This window comes from Colobus angolensis, unplaced genomic scaffold (genome assembly GCF_000951035.1).
Source record: "Colobus angolensis palliatus isolate OR3802 unplaced genomic scaffold, Cang.pa_1.0 Scaffold252, whole genome shotgun sequence".
Classification (NCBI taxonomy): Eukaryota; Metazoa; Chordata; class Mammalia; order Primates; family Cercopithecidae; genus Colobus; species Colobus angolensis.
Window position 1 is genome coordinate 2,081,109 of NW_012115733.1, and position 18,538 is coordinate 2,099,646.

Genomic DNA, 18,538 nt, shown 5'->3' on the forward strand with positions numbered 1-18,538 from the left:
CACGAGTGTGTCTCCACTGTTTCTGAGATCAATAGTCTTTTATTGGTCTACTTGTCTACTCTTGCAAAAATATCATGCCACCTGAATATACTACCACAATAAGTATGTGTCCTGGCTAGTCTTGGCACTTCTACATAAATTTAAGAATTAATGTGTCATGATCTGCACACAGGCAAAACTCTATTGGAATTGTGGTTGGATTTGCATTGAACCCACAAAGCAGTTTCAAGAGAACTGACAGCTTTGCACAGTGGCCAATGAAGAAGAAGGGAAATGAGGAGAGTGTGGTGTCTTGGGAAACCAAGTGAAGAAAGGGTTGCAAGGTAGAGATGATCAACTATGTCAAATGCTACCAATATCCCAAATAAGATGATGTCTGAGACTTAACCATGGCTGTAACAATGTATCTTCAAGCAGTTTTGCCAAAATGGTTGGGCAAAAAAGATCTGACTGGGGCTATTTCAGAAAGGCATCATAGAAGAAATGAAGACAGCTTGTATAAGTATTTCTTTCAATAAGTTTTGCTGTAAAGGGAAGTAAATAAATATGTGGTGTTTTATTTTGTTGAGCAGTTTTTTATTTGCATGCAATAAATATATATCTTTCAAACCTTCTGGGCTTCCTGTTTTTAGCAGAAATGTGATGTCTGTGGACAACGACTGTGCTACAAAGTACTACAGTACGTTAACTCCTCTTTCGTTTCTGAGGCCTTCCTTATCTCAGGGGCTAAGGGGTCTCCCTGCTGGTGTCAAAGGCTGTTTTTTCAGTAACCTCAAAACCTTGTGGCTGATTCACAACTGATGTTCCCACATCCACAGGAGACCACAGGTACCACTGCAACCATGTGACTGACACCAAACCCTCATGTGGCTGCCACTCTTCCTCCCTGGCTCCCACCACCACCATCCAAACACACACCTGTAGGGTCCCACAGGCAGAATGTGGAAAAGACAAAGAACCATATGGATTAGGACCACGAGGTGAGGAGACACAGATCTTCAAGGACAGACATGTTGAAGCAGCAGCAGGCGACCACATCCCACCCCCAACTCCCCACTGTGGTCCTCCCACAGAAAGTGACCACCCTGCACACTCATGCCCAAACAGGAGAACACTACACCGCAAGACACTGTTTCTCATAGAGCTCTATTGTGGCATATAATAATAGGTACTCTATATAAATTAAATTAAAAATAAAGCTCCAGCATGTTGCACAGGTTGGCTGTTAATAAATATATCTCTGGGTAATTGTGCCCCAAGACCAGCTCACGACCACTCTCCCTCGTCCAGAGAATTATACAAAAATAAATACAGGCTCAGGGGGTAGGGGGAGGACATGCCCAGTTCCACTCTAAAAGTTCCCCTCACTCACACCATCTACCCATCCCCTCATCTCCACTGGTGTCTCCACAGGGAGCCCTGTGTTAACTGGAGAGCTTGGGGATGGGAAGGCCTCTCTTTCAGTAGAGCATTCTCAGAAGCAAAGGACCCAGGTTCCCTCACTGCACAGGCCATGTATCCCATCTCAAGCCTCTGCTGATCCCACAAGCAGAGCCTACGAGAACCAAGCCAGAGAGAGGCACAGCGCAAGCACCAGGAGGGACACACCACTGTTCAGAGCCACAGGGACCACCACTAGCCCGGCCAGGACCCCCAGAGTCTGGGTCAAGGGCCCCCGGAGCTGAGGAGGCAGTGCACACACACATTCTGCAGGGGCTGCTAGGTTGGGAGACCTCTTTGGGGGTTCAAGGCTTGGGCCTGCATCCTTTTCATCCTGGGAGCTCACATGAGGCCTGGCTATGCTAGAGAGACAGACTTCGGCCCCCAAAGGACTGAGGAGGGTGGGATTTTGCCCCTGCAGAAGGACGGGAGAGGCTGGCTCCTTGCCAGATATGGGATCAAAGCTGCCTGCCCACTCACTGGTGACCTCTATCTGGGCTTCTGTCCCAGCCTCCCCCAGGTACTCGGTCACCCCAGCTCTCACCCTATTCATGTGCAAAGAGCTAGTGTCCTTGCCCATCCCTTTATCAGGATCCCCAGTGAACTGACCCTCTGTACCCAGAACCACAGGGCCGTCACATCCTGAGCCCTCTGCCCATGGGAGCCACACATCTCCCATAGTGGCTACCACAGAACGGGCCCCGGAGAGGATTTCCGGAGGCGATTCCTTGGGGCTGTCCCCTTCTGGGCTGGAGGGTATGACAGAGAGCCCCTCTTCACCCTCCCCCTCATCATCAGGGTCTTCGGTGTCCTTGATGAGCTCCACGCCACGCCCCAGCCGGGCATAGTGCAGTGTGATCTCCTCAGCCAGGGCGCTGTTCAGGGCCCGCTCAGGGCCAGGCCACTTCAAGATCAGGTCGCGGTCCGTCAGTATGCCCAGGGGATGGCTGGGGGATATCCCTCCATCTGTGGAACCCTCCCCACCACCCCCTGCCCCACCCGCAGCCACAGCAGCCCGTAGGCGGCTCAGGTGAGACAGGTAGAGCTGCTCCAGCTCCTGGTCAATGGTGTCCTCACCGAGCAGCTCCTCCGACCCACTCACAGCCTCCAGCCCCCCTCCATTCTCGCTCGATACTCCCCATGTGGCCTCTGCCTGCTGCTGGCTGGGCTCCAGGAAAGGCCCGGTGGCCCCCTCGCTCGCATCGGGCCCTGAGGCCTGGTCTCTGGGGGAGCCACCCAGGCCACAGAGAGGGGAGGAGGGGGGAATCCTGATGGCCGGTGCCTGAAGGACTTCTGTAAAAGCCACAGGAGGACTGCTTCTGGGGACGTCACCTTCTTCTGCGGGGTTGACAGTCATCGGAACATCAGACACCTGGAGCCATGGCCGGGGCGAGGGGGCAGAGAAAAAGCAAGGGAATGAAGCAGAGGAGGGGATGGAACAAGCAGAGACAGTAAGAAGTGTGACAGCCCACAGCCAACCCCACAGGGGTTTCTATATAAAAACACCTTAAAGCGCCCTCTGTCACTGTCTAGACTCCAAAGACTGTCATCTATGGTAAAATAACACAATTGGATGCAGTAAAACGGGGCTTCTTGCAGATTATAAAGCTGAGGAATTCGGTGGGTGTGAATATTTGGCGAATGATAATCACTAAACACTGCTAGCTTACCTTCAAAACAGAGCCAGTTAAAATAACTAAAAGTATGAGTAGCCAGGCACAGTGGCTCTCATCTGTAATCCAAGCACTTTAGGAAGCTAAGGCGGGCAGATCACATGAAGCTAGGAGTTCGAGACCAGCCTGGCCAATATGGTGAAACCCCATCTCTACCAAAAATACAAAAATTAGCTGGGCATGGTGTTGCGCACCTGTAATCCCAGCTACTCAAGAGGCTGAGGCAGGAGAATCACTTGAACCCAGAAGGCAGAGGTTGCAGTGAGCCAAGACTGTGCCACTGCACTCCAGCCCGGGCAACAGAGACTGACTCTGTCTCAAAAAAAAAAAAAAGTGTAAGTGGATTGTTTGTAACACAAAGGATAAATGCTTGAGGAGATGTATACCTCCTTCTCCATGATGTGATTATTACGCATTGCATACCTGTATCGAAACACCTCCATAAATATATACACTATGTCCCCTCAAAAATTAAAAATTTATACATTTAAAAAAATTAAAATGCAAAAAAAATTCCCAAAACACAGTCGGGATGTCCATATGAACCCATGATGTATCATCTTCTCTTTTAAAAAAATTATTTCCTAGCTCCATCTTTTCAAAGGGCCTAGAAACAATGACCAATCTAGTAGCAACAAGAATGCTGAGCCCCCAAATCTTGGCCTTTGAATGCCACTCTCCACTGAAAGGAACCAGTGCTCCTTAAAGAAATAGCTGCTTCTGGCCAGGTGCGGTGGCTCACGCCTATAATCCCAGCACTTTGGGAGGCCAAGGCGGGTGGATCACCAGGAAGGTAAGGAGTTCGAGACCAGCCTGACCAACATGGTGAAACCCCGTCTCTACTAAAAATACAAAACTCAGCCGGGTGTGGTGGCATGTGCCTGTAATCCCAGCTACTCAAGAGGCTGAGACAGGAGAATCGCTTGAACCCAGAAGGCAGAGGTTGCAGTAAGCCGAGATTGTGTCACTGCACTCTAGCCTGGGAAACAGAAAAACTCTGACTCAAAAAAAAAAAAAAAAGAAAGAAAAAGAAAGAAAGACAAAGAAAAGAAAGAAAAAGAAAGTAAAAGAAAGAGAGAGAGAGAGAAAGGAAAGGAAAGAAAGGAAAGGAAAGAAAGGCAAGAAAATAAAGAAACAGAAAAAGAAAAGGAAGAAAAGAAAAGCAAGAAAGAAATGGCTGTTTCCAGGCTTGGGGCAGGGAGAGTACAGGATGAGCCTAGCACATATTGTCATGGAAGATGTGAGAAAGGCTCACAGAATGATGAGGACGTGTCAAAAGGACAGAGGAACCCATCTCAATAAGCTCCTACTAGCCAGGGGTAGTTCAATTTAAGCATCAAAAAAACACACAAATAAGTGCAATGGATTAAAACTCATCAAATATGTTTAGAATTCATGAGTTCATAATGACACAAAACCAAAAATCCTTTTATTGGTCACCTTTGGAGTAGTACTTCTCTGAAAACTGGTAAATAAAATGGAAAAAATTAAATATTTACACTGCTTTTTCTGCACAAACTATATCTCAAAGTAGCCAAATAGCTGGTGTGGGACAGTTTTTCTTTAAAGAAGAATTCTAGCTAATAAAGGAAGTGGGAATAGTAGAATTAAATAGAGTTAATTCTAGTTAATTTAATAATAAAAGATTAAATACATTCATTTAATACAATTTGATAAATTAAATTTAATAAGATTACATTAATAGAATTAATAAATTAATTAAAATGGAGTAAGAAACGTATTTCCACCTGGATGTAATCAGCCAGACCCAGACTGGAAAATTCTACAGGACAAGCAAAGTTTCTTCAACCAACAAATTGCAAAGAAACAAAGTGGGGGAGATTTTTAAAATCTAAAGAGACACATCAATCAAATGCAACATGTCAACCTTGTTTGGATCCTAAAACACTTATGAGAGAAGGAAACTTGAACACTGACCAAATACTTGATGATACTAAGGAATTACCGTCTATTTTCTGAGGTGTGATGATAGTATTATGGGGTTAAGAATTCTTAATTTTCTGGCCAGGCGTGATGGCTCACACCTGTAATCCCAGCACTTTGGGAGGTCAAGGCAATGGATCCTGTCTCTACTAAAAATACAACAATTAACTGGATGTGCTCGCTTGAACCCAGAAGGCAGAGGTTGCAGTAAGCCGAGATCACGCCACTGCACTCCAGCCCGGGTGACAGAGTGAGACTCTGTCTTAAAAAAAAAAAATGAAAGAAAGAAAGAAAGAAAGAAAGAAAAAGAGTTCTTAATTTTCTGAGATACAAAAAGAAGTATTTATGGATAGGATGATGTCTGGATGTTTTCCAAAATAATTCCAGAGGGAACGGGAGGGAGGAGACAGGGTATAGATAAAATAAGAATGGACATGTGTTGATATTTACTGAAGCTGTTCGTTATACTATTTTACTTTTATATATGTTTGAAACTTTTTGTAATTAAAAAGTTTACACACACACACACACACACACACACACAGACAAACACACACCCCTCCAAAATGTCTCTACCTCCCCTACCTACCATCATACTCGCCTGGACCACTGCAGTGGCCTCCCCTTCACAGGTTGCCAGTTTCCACCCTCGCTCTGACAGTCTATTTTCCAAGCAGCAGCCAGAGGGAGGCCGTTAAATCCTAAATCAGATCACGTCCCTCCTCCATCCACAATGCTCTTGCAGCTCCCCCTCACTCGGAGTAAAAGCCAAAGTCCTCACCATGGCCTGTGAGGTGCCACCCAATCTGTCCTCAGCCACCTCTCTGCCCTCACCCCGCACCACTCTCCCCGTCCCTCGTTCTGCCCCCGCTGCACTGGCTTCTACACTGTCCCTCACACACCTTAGTCATGGCCTCACCTCAGGAACTTCACACTCGCCTGGGATATTCTTCCCTTAGTTACCCACGTGGCTCACTCTCTCGCCTTCCTCAGATCTTCGCTCAGATCTCACTAATCACTAAAGCCTTCCCAGGCCACCCAATCTAAAGTTGCAACCCCCCGACCCAACAACACACACACACACAGTCTCTCACCCACTCCCTATTCCTTTATATTTTTCCTTATCACTCATCATCACCTAAAGTACCATACATTCTATTATTTTATCATGTCTCACCCTACTAACACATAAGCCCCCTCAAAGAGCATTTTTCATGTCTGTAACAGTGCTTGGCACAGAGCAAGCACTCCATAAATTTTTGCTAAATTAACTAATGACATTTCTACAAGCCCAGGTGAGTAACTGCATTCTCCCCCTCCCCCATCAGGTTCTGAGTTTTGTGCCCTCCCTCTAACCCAGAGAGGACCCAGAACTAGTGGGCCCCATCACCCAGCCCAGCAATAGTCACACTGTGAGCCTCCTATTGGGCTGTCCACTCCAAGGCTGCAAGGACTCACTTACCTGAAGTGTCATCTGGGGCCACGGACGGAGAGGGGTGGGGGCCACCAGTGGACCCACTGACTCCTGGACATCAGGATGCTCTGCTAGAGGGAAGAGAAAGGCAGCATTGGGCAAGACAGGAATACAAGTAGGTATGGTTTTGTTAAGAAAATCTGCCATCCTAGCCAACCGGCAGTTTTGCCTCTGAAGCTTTCTGTGACAATCTAAAGCAGAGGGTGCCCCTTCATTTTTTTTTTTTTTTTTTTTTTGAGATAGGGTCTTGCTGTGTCACCAAGGCTGGGGTGCAGTGGCACAATCATGACTTACTGCAGCGTCGACCTCCTGGGCTCAAATGATCCTCCCACCTCAGCCTCCCCAGTAGCAGGGACTACGGGTGCATGCCAGCATGCCCGTCTTTTTTTTTTCTTTTTTTTTTAAGAGATGAGGTCTCACTATGTTGCCCAGGCTCCTCTCAAACTCCTGGCCTCAAGCAATCCTCCTGCCTCAGCCTCCCAAAGTGCTGGGATTACAGGCATGAGCCACTGAGCCCAGCCTTTTTCATTTTTATAGAAAGAAAAACAGTAGGAAGAAAGACATGGTAAACACAAGCTAAAACTTCCGAAGCTGGCCAATTGCTTACCCACGGCAGGGGTGTCATCATCCATGTTCTTCGTCTTCAGTTCCTCCTCAGCAGGCCTGCGGGGCAAAAGAGAGTACATGGATCTAATACCCTGAGAGGTCACTTCTGCCACCCACTGGCACCTTCTGAGCCTCTGTGCTAGCCCACCTTCACCTCACAGCTGCTGTTTTCTCTTCTGCTGCCTTTGGTTATCCCCTCATCCTAAAAGTCCTACAGCCTCCTTATAAAAAATTCACAAAATACAGAAAAGTCTAAAGAAGCAAGAAAAACAATCACACATCAGCCAGAGACAACTACTGTTACCATTCTGGAAAATTTCCTTCCAGATATTCTATGAAATCATTTAGATTCTACAGACATAATTTCACAGCTAGCTTTGTCCATTTAACAGTAAGAAACATCACTACATACTTTTGCAAACATTTCAAATGACTGCTTAATACTCATATCATACCATCCCCTTCCTACTGAGCAGCTAGGTTCTTTCATTTAGAGGTCGCAAAGCAAACTAGCAAATAGCATTGGGCATAGTTTTATCGACACTTGTATCATTTCTTTAGGATATATTCCTGGCTGTGGAAAGAGAAAAGATAGAAGAACCCATCTTTTTGGCTGGGCATGGTGGCTTACACCTGTAATTCCAGCACTTTGGGAGGCCAAGGCAAGCAGATCACTTGAGGTTAGGAGTTCAAGGAGTTCAAGACCAGCCTGGCCAACATGATGAAACCCTGTCTCTACCAAAAATACAAAAAATTAGCCAGGCATGGCGGTGCACACCCATAGTCCCAACTACTTGGGAGGCCAAGGCAGGAGAATCGTTTGAACCCGGGAGGCGGAGGTTGCAGCGAGCCAAGATAGCGCCATTGCACTCCAGCCTGGGGGACAGGAGTGAAACTCAGTCTCAAAAATCAAACAAACAAAAAAGGCCAGGCTCAGTGGCTCACATCTGTAATCCCAGCACTTTGAGAGGCCGAGGCAGGTGCACCACCTGAGGTCAGGAGTTCAAGACCAGCCTGACCAACATGGTGAAACTCCGTCTCTACTAAAAATATAAAAATTAGCTGGGCGTGGTGGTGGGCACCTGTAATCCCAACTACTTGGGAGGCTGAGGCAGGAGAATCGCTTGAACCCGAGAGGCGGAGAGTGCAGTGAACTGAGATCGCACCACTGCACTCCAGCCTGGACAACAGAGTGAGAGATCATCTCACAAAAATAAATAAATAAATACATACATACATACATACATACATACACACATACAAACCTTTTCTAAGGGCAGGCGGACAAGACTGTGAGGCAGAGGAACACAAATGGAGACTGGGAGGGAGGTCACAGAGGCCTGGGTCCCTATGCTAGCCCTCCCGTCCCCGTATCAGCCTGGCAGGTCACTTTACCTCCTCACTCATAAAACATAAAACAGAGCTGCGGGGAGTCAGGATGTGCACTAAGCACAAGGCAGTCAAGGGGAATGAGGACGGACAGGTAGAAATCAGGGCCTGACACACAGCAGGAATTGAATCAACTGTAGATATTTATGGGTCTTCTTCCTCCTTCGCCAGGCCAGTCAGATCCCTGAGTGGCATAAGTCAAGTAAATTTCAGGTGGGTCCTCCCAGGGGTGGGATCTCATCATGGAGAAGTCACTGTTCTTATTCTGAAAATGAGTATCAAGTGTCTACAGATTAAGGCAAATGAGGGAAGCATTGACTAAAACATGTTCAGAGACCTGAGAGGAGCTGGGGCGACTGCCTACACTTTTTTCTTCCTAAGAGGCAATGTGACGTTCTTGATACTTCTGGCAATGGATGAAACTTTTTTTTTTTTGAGATGGAGTCTCGTTCTGTCGCCAGACTGGAGTGCAATGGTGTGATCTCAGCTCACTGCAACCTCCGCCTCCCAGGTTCAAGTGATTCTCCTACCTCAGCCTCTCAAGTAGCTGGGATTACAGGTACCCACCATACGGGATTTCACCATGTTGGCCAGGCTGGTCTCAAACTCCTGACCTCAGGTGATCCACCCTCCTCGGCCTCCCAATGTGCTGGGATTACAGGCATGAGCCATGGCGCCTGGCCTGGTTGAAACTTTTTGAAAACCCATAACCAATTACTACCTTCACAGAAACAGAGTATCACCATCTGACCCCTACATAGTACCTACTATGGCATTACACACTGTTCTAAGTGTTTCACATTTTTTTAAATAAGTTTTTGGGGTTTCTTGGTTTTTGTTTTTGTTTTTTTGTTTTTTCTTAGAGATGGGTTCTTGCTATGTTGACCAGGCTGGTCCTGAACTCCTAGACTCAAGCGATCCTCCCATCTCAGCCTCCCAAAGTCCCAGGACTACAGGCATGAGCCACGGCGCCTGGGCAACATGTGTTAATTCAATCCTCACAACCACCCTATGAGACAGGTACTTGTAATCCTCTGAAGCAGGCAGTACTATTGTCTCCATTTTACAGAGCATAAAATAGAGGCTGAGTAAATGGCTCAAGGTCATACACTTCACATCACAACCCAAGCCTTCTGGCTCTTACCCAGTCAGCTGCTGCTTCTTGGATGAGGGAGAGGGTCTTATTCAACCCATCTCCATCCTTTCTAGAAGTAGACAGAGGGAGGCATCAATACTAGACAAGATCCCTCCCTCCTCCTTCATGCAGGCTTTTCTTCGGACCTGCCTTTGCCCACATTCCCCGTTTCCCTACCTCCATGGGCCTGGGACGTGTGTGGCTAGGAGGCCACTAGACACAGAGTGGCTGCAAGAACTGCTTTCTATAAACACCCTCAGGGAGGACGCTTTAACCATATATATGGATCTAGAGTCTAGAAGGGACCATCCGTCTTTCTCTACTGTCTAGGACTCACAAATCCCACCAGAGGTACTTGAATCAGAATACTACAGGGTCTAGGGTGGGTGACTCTGGGAGCCCAGGTGCCACCTCCCACACATCGCAGATGAGAAAGAGAGATTCAGAGCAAGCCAGCTTGGTCCCACACCAATCCCCTCCGTGGTCCTAAAATCCAAGTCTTTGGACTTACGTCTCAACATGATTTCTGCCAGGCTGCACTGACTTACTTCTTTTTGCTGCCATAGTCCCTCACGACAGCAAACATCCTCCCCTTAGGATCTTCTAAACCAAGCCTCTGCAAGAAGGCCCACAGACAGACAGAAAGCCAGCCCTCCCACCTGTGCGCAGTAGCAGGCAAGCCTTCTCCATCTGGCCTAGTCTGGACATATATTACGAACAGGCTTCTAAAAGCCACTACAGAGTCATAGATGTGAGAGAGAAAAAGGAGAACACTCAGGAAGCAGCCAGCCAGCAGGAAAAGGACTCCACAATTCAGTTGGAGGAAGGAGAAGAGAAAGAAAAACAAATACACAATCAATCCCTCAGCCCCCAGAGCACCCATTCCATGGCTGAGGAGGGCGAGAACATCCAAAAAGCAGGTCACACCACTGAGCCAATCCCAAGATCCGCAACATCCGCAGAAGCAAACAAGTCATTCTCCAAAGTCAGATATGAAAGCAGAAAGCACAAGCATGTATTGTTCACCTCCTCCACCATGGGCCCCTCTCGTTGACATACCAAGGCATTTGAAAACCTTCACATCTGTCCTTCAAAACAACACCCTTCCTTTTTACAAATGCAAAAACTAAAACTCAAGGAACTGCACCTCTACACTCACTGACTACATAACCACGGTGGTAACAAACATCCCAGGAGGGCTCCACTTTGAAGAGAGTTTGATATTGTGGGCTTAAAAAGAAACAAGTATCTTTGAACCGTCTTTCACAGTAAAAACTCAAGGGCAGCTGTAACTTCAATCAACATGAGGATAGTAAGAGAAATCAAGTACAAATGTATACTGACTCACTGATTGGTAACAGAGAAGAGGGGTTCTTAGAAAAATGGGGAGGGAGATTAAGAACAAAACTGTACCTGCAGTATGCCTGCTCGTTCTCAAGAAGGAAACCTGTTCTTTTGGCACCAGCCCCACAAGTATCACGTGGCATCCCCTCAAGGGCAGTGAGCCATAATGGCCAGGGCACACAGATCTGGAAAATCCTGGACATGCATCATTTGGGTGCTAGTGAGCACTAGTCAAACTGGTGTCGCCTAAAAGGGGCCATTTCAGGCCTGCACACCAGTCTCCTGGGCGTATGAATTCCTCCAGCCATCAGGAAACACAATGGCTGCCAAGCTGATAGTTCCCGAGGACACCAGAGGGTGAGGATTTGGAAAGAGATGGTGCTGGCCCCAGCCTAGGCCAGCCGAGAAAGAACAGAAAGGTGAATCGCCAGTCACAGAGTGAGCAAGCAGGTGAGGGCTGACAAGCCCTGTGGAGAAAAGCAAAGCAGAGTTTCAGAGCAGTCACAGACTGCCATTGCCACCACCACCCAAGTCCTCTGGAGCAACCCCAGCATTCATGTTTTCAAAGAATTTTGCCAGCCCAAAGTGGGTCAGGCGCTGAAACCCAAAGGGAAAGTCAACAGACCCCGGCTCCCATGTAGTCAACCTGAAGATAACGCTGACTTTCCGGGGGGACGAGTGGCTTCAGAAACCTGCCCCACGATACTCAGAATTGCAGTTACCCTGAGCCATCTGCTTTCTGAAAAGAGCAGGGCTTGAAGGTGGCTGTGAAAGCCACCAAGTTATGTGGGGCACTGCTTTGCCTTCCCCAACAAGTGTGTCAGCCTCAACTCTGGGACTTGCTGGCGATCCAGTGGGGTAGAGGGAGGAGAGCAGTTTCTCGTGCCATGAGCTTCTTCAACAGTCATGACTTCGGCCATGACCCATAGTAAGAAATCCATTCTACATTATAACCCAGCACATCCACACATGTGTAAAGAGACATATAAATAACTGAAAAACAGTTGTTTTTTGAGTGAAACAATACTTACCTTTACTGCATGTGATGAAACACTGGCATTTCCTATGCTATTTCCTTCTTTTTAATGCTTGTTGAAACCCAGTAAACTGACTTCACAACTCTTAAGGGTTAGGATCTGCAATTTTGAACAATCCCAGCTCTGCCACTGATCAGTTGTGTGATCTGGGGCAAGATACTTAACCTCTCTGTGCCTCAGTTACCTCACCTCTAAGGAGGGGATAATACCTACATCACTGAGTTGTTCAGCAGATCAAAGAAATATTTGAAAAGTACCTACAAAGCGCTTAACAGTAACCCCCTCCAAATTTCCATTGAGGGAAACTGAAGCTCTGAAAGGAAAGCAACTCGCCCAGTGTTGCCCTGCTGGTAAAATGCATCACCCAGCCTGGTACAGTAGCTAAGAGCTGGAGCACTACAGCAGGACCACACAGGCTTGGATCACAGCTCTGCCATTTTCTTAGCACGTGGCCTCAGGCCTACGTCCTTAACCATAATGCCCTACCAAGTTTTCTGTAGCATAAAAGAGGATCACGTTCACATTAATTCCTCACTCTACAGACAACTAAGATGCCCCCTGACTTGTCCCGTTCAACTCCGGTTATTCTGGTTTCCCTGAGGCTGCCAACTTGGAAAGCAGGTTGGATCCCCATCCCTTCAGTTATAGGTGCACTGAAAGACAGTGGGCCTTCCTGTGCATCAGCCCTGGTGACAGACCCTGGAGACACCATGGTGAGCAAACCCAACTAGGAAGCTTACAATTCAGTATGGAGGAAGGCATTAAAAAAATACTCAAACTCATTCTTTCAACAAATATTTATTGAGCACCTGCTAAGTGCCAGGCACTGTGGCAGGCCTGCAGGAATACAGTGGTGAATGAAAGCAGACCATGTCCCTACCCCTCACGGAGCTTACAGTCTAACAGGGCAGAGAGAGTCATCCAGCAACCCCCTAATAAAGGTCTAACTACAAACTGCGGTCAGTGCCTTTAGAAAAGAATGCCCTAGAATAAGGGTCCCTGGCCCAAACTGCAGGGTCAGGCAGGGATTAAGGATGCTGAAAAGCAAAATGAGCAAGTGGGGAGGTAGGGGAGTGAGAGACTGCTTGGGAACCCTGTGGGAGAGGTGATGAATGCAGTCCCCGACAAGGTGAGTTTGAGAATTATTTGGGCCATCAGTCAAGTGGAGACGCCAAGTTTGGATACATGAAGCTAAGGGAAAAGCCAGGAGAAAGAGAAGGGCCAGAGAGTTAAGAGGAAAACCAGCAGAATGTGGTCTCAAGGCAAGGGAAGACAAAGTGTTTTAAGTAGGAGTGGTCAACCACTTCAAGAGGAAAACCAAAAAACCACCTGCAGAATCTGGCAGATGCTGGGGGCTAACCCTTACATGGCGTGAGCAAGTGCAGAAGGCAAGTACAGGCAACTCTTTGCAGGGGTCGGCAGTGAAGGGGAGGGTGATGAGGTGCTGGCCAGAAGCAGGAGGGAGGGAAGGAGGGGTCAGCGGAGACACAAGGGATGCTGGCACCGGTAAAAGTCAATAGAGGATCAAGCGAGGAGGGCAGCAGAAAACCTGCCAGGAGAGAAAAGGTGACTGATGAGGTCAGATTCTAGAGCAAGTGGCAGAAACTGGGACCCAGAGCACAGGAGGGAGAAGTGGCCTAAGCAAGAAGGGACTCCTCCTCATCTGTAACACAGCGGAGGGAAATCAGCGTGCACACTTGGGGGCCGCAAGTTATAGGGAGTTCCATTCTTATGGCTTCTGTTTTGTTTTTTGAAGCAGGAGAAAAAGTCTGAAGGTAAAGAACATTTGAAAGAGTCACTTGAGAGGAGAAACAAGAGTGGATCAGAAAAATATAGAACTGCTAGACAGGGTGGCCGATGACCCTCTATTGGTGGCGATGCTCATCTGCTCTGCCACGGGACATTCTCTAACCAAACTCAGCACCTGATGGGCTGATGAGTGCTACGAAAAAGCTGGGGGCCTAAGGATGCTGGGGTAGACAGCTCCCCTGGGGAAGTCCTCTTAGAACTGAGGGATCAACACTGGAGGAGAATGCAAGGGGTACGGAATAAAAGTTCCTGGTGAAGGAAACAGCAGGGGCAAAGGCCCTGCAGCAGAAAGGAGCAAGGCCCTTTGGAGTAACAGAAAGACCACAGTGACAGGAGCTCAGAAAGAGCACTGGTGTAAGACTAGAAGCCAGTGGAGGCCAGATTGGGGGATGGGACGGGAGGGTGCTTGAAGACCATGGTGAGACCTTCTTGCTCTTTACTTTTAAGAGGAATAGGATACTTCCGAAGGGTAGTGTCAAGTGCCAAGGAAGATCAGGAGGGCTTTTCCCCACACCGGCCCTAGGACTTTGGACTTTGGGAGCCTCAGTTTGCTCATCCAGGAAAGAGAAATTTAAAACCCTCTACTTCACAGGGAATGTTGTCGGAATTAAACCAGACCTTGCATGAAAATACAGTACTCAGTGAAGTGCCTGGCCAAGAGCAGGGGCTCAGCCAGGTCTCATACAACAAATCCTCTGTACCCCATCCCACAAGCCCTGTGACATCTTAGGACCACTCTGCATCTCTTTCCCTGCTGGAAACTAGCACTGTGCCCAGCACACAGTAGGCCCTCAATAAATGCTTGTTGATTAATCATCTCTAAGCTTTAGAGTTATCAAATGCCTGGTCCAGCAACCCAGGGAAAACAGAAAGCAGTCATTTGGGTTTCTGAACTATATCCTCATGGCTACCACAGACTTCTCCCATGCCCTCACCTGATGTGTCTGTGCTCAGTGCACAGTGGGCCTGCAGCCAACATTTCCTAAACAGGAAGCCCTCTATGATAGGGCTCCCACAGGTAAGGGATATACCCTGAGATCCTCCACCATTTCCCAAGAGGGCTAGGTCGCCAAGGGTGGCTAGTCTTCAGCAGCACTGCAAGTCACTGGCAGCACACAGGTTCTAAAACAATAATATGTTGAAATGTACTCGCCAAGAAAGCCACCGACCTACAAAAAAAACCCTTATCGCTGATCTTGCAATGAGCACCAACCTCCCCTTTGCAAGAGCTGAGATCGAAAGATAAAGAAGCTATCAAAAAGCCATCTGCCCACTTAAAATAATATCACAAGTCATGTTAGGAACCACAGACCTGGGGCCAGATACCAAAACAATTGTCTGAACAGGCTGCTTCAATTTCTCCTTAAAACCACCCATGTATGTTAAAAGAAAAACACCCTCTCCACCCACCTTGGCCCCGCAAGGTTTTGATTTCTCTGTTCTCTGTCTTTCACACTCTTTAAAATGACCAAACTCCTTTACCCAAACTGTCGCATCTTACAGACAGAGTTCCCATGACAGCCGGCGGGGATGACAGCTTGGGAAAGTGATAGAAATGAAGGTGGCTCTGGGGCACTGGACCTGCTCAGTATCTTCATCTGGGTGGTGGTTACACAAGTGCATACATATGTACAAATCCGCTGGGCTATACACGGAATATCAGTATACTTTATGTAGGTATACCTCAATAAAGCAAAAAAAGGTAAAAGGAAAACATGACATGCTGGGAACACCAAGAGTGAAATCCAGAATTTGCCCTGAATCATGCCAGGCTTTCTAGAGGATCAGTCTTAAAAAAAAAAAAAGATAGAAATAAGTAAATATACATCCCTAGCATTTCTTCCCTGGCCCTGTCACTCACTAAATGAGAGGCTTTGAGCAAGCTGGCTCACCTCTCTGAGCTACCTGCCTCCCCTCTACTAAATGGGGATAATCGTAGCACCTACACAACACAGCATGCACAGCAGGCCTCATGGAGAGAATGGATCTGATGTTCATAGCACAGAAATCAGTAAATGCTGGCCAGTTATTTTTTGCAGCTACCACCATGCTTCAGTTACCTTGCCTATGTTTGCTGCATCCAATCCAACCATGCAAAGTGACTGTCATTCCCCTTAGCAGAGGAGTAAACTGAGGCAAGGCCACACAGCTGATGGGCGGAGTCGAATTTAGGAGAGGAATCCAGGAAACTGTAGGTGTGGCTCCCTAAATACTGACACCAGCTAACACCTGTATGATACTACTTTGAGCCAGACTCGGTTCTGAGCATCTTTACTCATGTCCCGTAAAGTAGGTGCTATAATTCTGCTTTACAGATAAGGTTCCTGAGGAACAGTGTAGTTAAATGTGTTGGCCAAGGTCACAAGGCCAGTAAGTGGCAGCGCCAGGATTGAACCCAGGAAATCTATGCCAGAATCCACACTCTTAATGCTGTAAGAAAAACCATGCTGCCTGTCCCCTTTAAATGAAGTCTCAGATTATGGTGGGGCTCACAGGTGGGTGAGTGGGTGCTTGCCTGCCTGCTCACTTACCCAGGAACATCTGCCCACCAGCCCAGAGCTAGACCTTTGTGAACTACTCACAGCCTAAGGCCTTACCAGAACCAGCAGAACCCACAAATGTCTCACTGCAGCCAGGGGCTTCTGACCGAGCATATACATACAAGGTCCAAAAAGCATTTTCCCATTTCCATTTCCAGTCCTCCCAAGAACAGGGAAATGTATGGATTTTAGGGAGACTCTAGTGATCCTGGGCCAGACTTAGGGTGACTACAAAAAGAATCAGGCCTAGCTGCTGCCCTTAAAGAACTCATAGCTTGATAGAGGAAACCTAGGGAAATCTTCTACCGGGGCCCCCTGGGGTATAACTAATCATTTTTCCCTGTCCCTGAATGATCACAGGTAGTGTGGCAAAAAAACAAAGGACAAAAACTTCAAGTCCAGTACCCATCTGGTTCTGTCTCTCTGACAGAGCCACTGCTTTCTTGTGAGAGCACGGGCTCAGCCTCTCGCCTCCACAGGAGGACTCCAAGTAGATTACAGCATAAGAGTAGAGTGCACAGGCTTCAAGGTCAGACATGGGTGAACTGGAAGAGCCAGGTGCCACCACTGCCTCTACCAGTTTCTCCACCTCTGGAATCCTGGTTTCCCGCTCTGTCAGAAAGAGAATCTGCTCTATTCCCCACTGGCAAAGCCCTCAGTCCACACTACTATGTCACTGCAGTTCTCTCCACTCCCAGCACACTGCTGATCATTCACACCAACCTCATTTCCACCCCAGGACCTTTGCACTTGCTGTTTCCTCTACCTAAAACACCCTTGTTCCATATATGCACATAACTGTTCTTCATCATTCAGGACTTAGTTTAAATGATAGTTTAAATGAAACGTCCTCAGAAAAATCCTCCCTGTTCCTTCTTCTACAAACTCTATCCCACCTCCCCACCGTATCTGCATAACTCTTATCATCATTAGGGACTCACCTCCTCACAGGCCCTCCCTTTAACAGCATGTGTAATACAGCCATTCCCTCCCATTCTATCCCTTTACTCCCTTCAGCAGCTTTGTCCCTATTTATCCTATCTGCTTCCTCTCTTGTTTTTTCAAACTGTCTCCCATAGGAGCCTGTATGAATCCTTGAGGGCAGGGTAGGTGTCTGTCTTGTTCAGGGCTTTACAGTGGAACTCAATAAATGAATGAATAAAACCCCAGTTAAAACAGTGCCTAGCACATGTTTGACCTCCATCACTCTTTGACTAACTGACTCAATGCACCCTCCTCCCTGTTCTGGAGAGCAGGCCTGAGGGGTTCCTGAGCCGGAATGCTTGTCCTCCATCCCAGACACAGCCCTGCGTTGGCGGAGGTGGCGCTGGCTGACATTACCTGCGCCTCACCGGCTTCATGCAGCTCTTCAGCTGCCTGGCCTCAGCCTCCACGGGACCCTGGCACTCGGGCTGTGGCTCCAGCTGCTGCAGCTGCTGCTGCTGGGGCAGCCCTTCCGCATCAGCGGGTGAGGGAGCGGGTGCGATCCGGAGCAGGACTGTGTAGTTGCGGCCGTGGTTGTTGGCCCAGAAAGTGCCCTCGGGGGTCTCATAGCGCACCACGAAGTCGAGGCGCGCCCCATCGCCCGCGCCCTCAGCAAAGGGCAGCTGGAAGGCAAAGCGGTCGGTGCGGCCGCCGTCGTCGGGCGAGGAGGCGGACGCCTGGCCGGGGCCCAGGCCGAGCCCCGGATCCAGGATGGGATCTCCTGCTCCTGTTCCTCCCGCTCCTGCCCACGGCGGGCTGCGCGGGACGTAGCGCGCTGGGTGGTCGCAGAAGGAAGCCCAGCCGTCGTGTGAGGCCCGCACGTGCACCGCCTTCTCGAAGGAGCGGTTCAGCACGCGTACCAACCCGCGCAGCACCGGCGGGCGGCCCCCCGGCACCCACACCCCGGCACCCCCGGGAACCGCTCCGGGAGGCGGTAGCAGCGCCTCCAGCTCCACCATGACGCGCCCCAAGCGCTCCAGACGGCCCGGCGCGGGCGGCAGCGAAAATGTGGGGACCAGGTAAAACCCCCCGTCAGCGGGGACAGGGCACAGCGGCGAGGGCTCGGGGCAAGCCTCCTCTTCCTCCTCCCCTTCATCCCCATCCTCGCCATCGTCGTCCTCGTCGGCCCCGCCGCCGCCGCCGCCATCTTGGTTTGTCAGCGT

General features: G+C 48.6%; 1 protein-coding gene across 1 annotated transcript; it reads right to left on the reverse strand.

Annotated features, from left to right (window-relative positions):
• Positions 1-554: 554 nt before the first annotated feature.
• PPP1R3F (protein phosphatase 1, regulatory subunit 3F) lies at positions 555-18,520 on the reverse strand. The gene is made up of 4 exons (XM_011946648.1): positions 17,733-18,520; positions 7,139-7,194; positions 6,520-6,599; positions 555-2,812 (listed from the first exon to the last, which is right to left on the reverse strand). The coding sequence occupies exons 1-4, from the start codon at positions 18,332-18,334 to the stop codon at positions 1,556-1,558; spliced, it is 1,995 nt and encodes a 664-aa protein (XP_011802038.1). The 5' UTR covers positions 18,335-18,520; the 3' UTR covers positions 555-1,555.
• Positions 18,521-18,538: the final 18 nt, after the last annotated feature.

Coding starts and splice junctions, on each gene's coding strand:
- PPP1R3F (XM_011946648.1), bottom strand. CDS start 18,334: ATGGTGGAGCTGGAGGCGCTGCTACCGCCTCCCGGAGCGGTTCCCGGG. Junction 6,600..7,138: donor TGATGACACCCCTGCCGTGG/GTAAGCAATTGG, acceptor TCCCTCTAGCAG/AGCATCCTGATGTCCAGGAG. Junction 2,813..6,519: donor GGCCCCAGATGACACTTCAG/GTAAGTGAGTCC, acceptor CCATGGCTCCAG/GTGTCTGATGTTCCGATGAC.